At 36.2% G+C, this 2,646-nt stretch overlaps 1 protein-coding gene across 1 annotated transcript; it reads right to left on the bottom strand.

Moving 5' to 3' along the window:
• Positions 1-1,984: 1,984 nt before the first annotated feature.
• On the bottom strand, positions 1,985-2,410 carry LOC110103742. Its single transcript, XM_020832558.1, has one exon. It carries the CDS (start codon positions 2,408-2,410, stop codon positions 1,985-1,987), a length of 426 nt encoding a protein of 141 aa, XP_020688217.1.
• Positions 2,411-2,646: the final 236 nt, after the last annotated feature.

Consider the following 2,646-nt stretch of genomic DNA (forward strand, 5'->3'; position numbering starts at 1 on the left):
ACTTTTGATTTCATTTCATTTTTTTTATTGAAAGCCAATTTAATGATTTGCCATGATTAATCCATGGTAATTATTACTAATATGCATTTCTCAATATCTGCGAAGAGAGATCAGGTTGGGTAATTTGTGATTTTCAAGTAACTCAGTGACGTTAGCCTTGCTATTTCCTCGGTTTGAGCTTAGGAAGCAGAATGGGCAATTCTTTCCGTTTTGGGTATTTAAGTAACTCTAGTTTAATTAAGCAAGGGAACAAATGCCCATCTTCAGCAGCTGTTCTTGCCTGAAGCCATTCCTCTAACACTTTTAAATTACAAATGTGTGAAACCTTTAGCATACATCCTTCCATTTAATTTACTCTCAATCCATTTTGCTTTCAACATCTTATTCAAATTTCGATGACTTGAGAAAAGGAAGTCGCCCAAAAGATGGGAAAATTTCTTATTCCAAATGTTATGTTAATTTAGCATCCATAATTGAACATGGTATTGACATCATTCATCCATACTGTAGACCTTGTGCCTATGTATTTCTTTATACTTAGATTCCTTGAGCATTTTGGTAGTTGAAGGTCGTCGACAACACTCTCGCCGATCCCATGCATCCCATCAATGACATTCCAAGGCAATTTCAAGTAACGTGTACTAAAAAGATAATTTAATTCCTTTGGTAAGAAATCATTGTGACTACGCAAACCTCCTTTATCATATATTATAAACACCAAGTAACAAAGAATGCTTCAAGGATCTTGGCAGAACTTTATAGCTTAGTCTTAAAATGGAATTGATAGAATTTTGACTCAAATAAATTGCTTTCTAGAGCTGTCTTCCGATGCCTTTCATCCAGTTTGTCCTTCGGAACACCACCAATGACTTTAGCTGCCAATGGAGATTTTAAGAGCCTTCTCTTTTTTTTTTTTTTTTATAACTATCTCTCCAATAATGACTCTTAAAAAAAATTTATGATCATCATGTAGGGTTCTCTACACCAGCAAAATGCATGAGAGTTGAGGATCTGCAATCACTCATCTTTCTCTAAGCTTGTTCATTTAACTATTTCCTCTTCCTTTTTTATTACCTTTGCAAACATTAGTACAACCAAGTCCATTCGAGTTGTTACCAAAATTTTATTTTACAAACTTTTAAAAGACAGAGGGGCGAGCGCATTTTCTCATTTATTTTTATCTTGCATCTCATCATCCTCCGAAATGTCATTCAGCACAAGTAAGAATTTTTAGACATTATCTCAGTCGAAGACTATCTTGAAGTGTCTCAAGTGTCTCCAAACAAGGCTTCTCCTTCTTAAGAGATTCCAACATATTTGCAATGACTTTTTTCACATCAAAGTTGTTGGAAACACAAACTCACATTTTAAGATCAAATTCCTTTGTCATTTCATCTTTATGAACATGTTGTAGGAGAGTTGTCTTTCTCATACCGTCATGCCCCACTATAGATAGGAGATATATGTTTCTGTACAAATCAGCTCCATTAATAGAAGCTTGATGTTCCTCATTCGATTGCCTCCTCCACCAGTGCATAATAAAACCCAATACAATCCATATTCAAGCTGAATTCTCTTTATCAAATTTAAGATTCTTGAGTTGATTGTAGAGGTCAACACATGTTTTAGGATTTAAGAGACTCGGGATTTACATGATTTACTAAATCGTAAGTAGCTAAATCCTAGTGGTAGCCAAACAGCCGAAAATTAAATAAATAATAAGATCAATATGTATCATCGCCAAAATAAAAAATAAAATCAAATATCCCAGCCTTGATTTATAAGACATCCGGTGTCTTACAGCTTCAAATGCCCCACTCTTAAGAAAAGCAAGTCTATAAATTACCAATAGCTCTAATTATTATTATAAATTTTGTCAAAACCCATCTCACAAAACAAAACAAAACCAAACAAATAAAAATATTAAAAACTCATTCCCCACGTTCTACCCTCCCTGATATCCCTTCCCTCTACTCCTCAAAATTCATCTATATGTCGTTGGCAAAGTTTCTGATCGAGCAATCCTCCTCACATTCGAACCTATCTTGAAAAAGATATGGCGAAGGCTCCCTTTCCTCTTAAAGCTAAGCATCAGTGCCTCCTCATTCATCTCCAAGTCTTTCGTTAAGCCTGGCTTTATTGCAAGGAGCCAAGCCAAGCCCCATATCCACCAGCGCTGCAATGGGCCGTTGGCATCCTTGCCGATGAATGCCGGCGCAGACTGGCAGCGGCAGAGAGTTCCCCATGTGGAAGCAGCTGAGGAGGAAAAGGAAGATATTCTGCGCCTGAGGCCGAAGAGATTGGTGTCTAGTTTGTTGGTGGTTTGGGAGATAGGGAGGTTATGGTCTTTTGGTGATATTGAAGGCATGAAGCTTTTCTTTGGGATATTCTCTACCATGAGAGAGCCCATGGCCTTGATGAGAGAGAGAGAGAGAGAGAGAGAGAGAGAGAGAGAGAGAGAGAGAGAGAGAGATTTCTCTTGCACAGTTTTGATGAAGGGAGAGATGCCGCTATATAAAGAAAAAAAATTAGCTCTGAATATTGGATCAAATAAATGAAATGTAAATGCTAAAGGGATTTAAATAAAAAACTATTTATATACCTAACATTTAAATATTTATATTTATTTATGTAGTAACTTTATTT

Source organism: Dendrobium catenatum, unplaced genomic scaffold, assembly GCF_001605985.2.
Source record: "Dendrobium catenatum unplaced genomic scaffold, ASM160598v2 original_scaffold_171370, whole genome shotgun sequence".
Classification (NCBI taxonomy): domain Eukaryota; kingdom Viridiplantae; phylum Streptophyta; class Magnoliopsida; order Asparagales; family Orchidaceae; genus Dendrobium; species Dendrobium catenatum.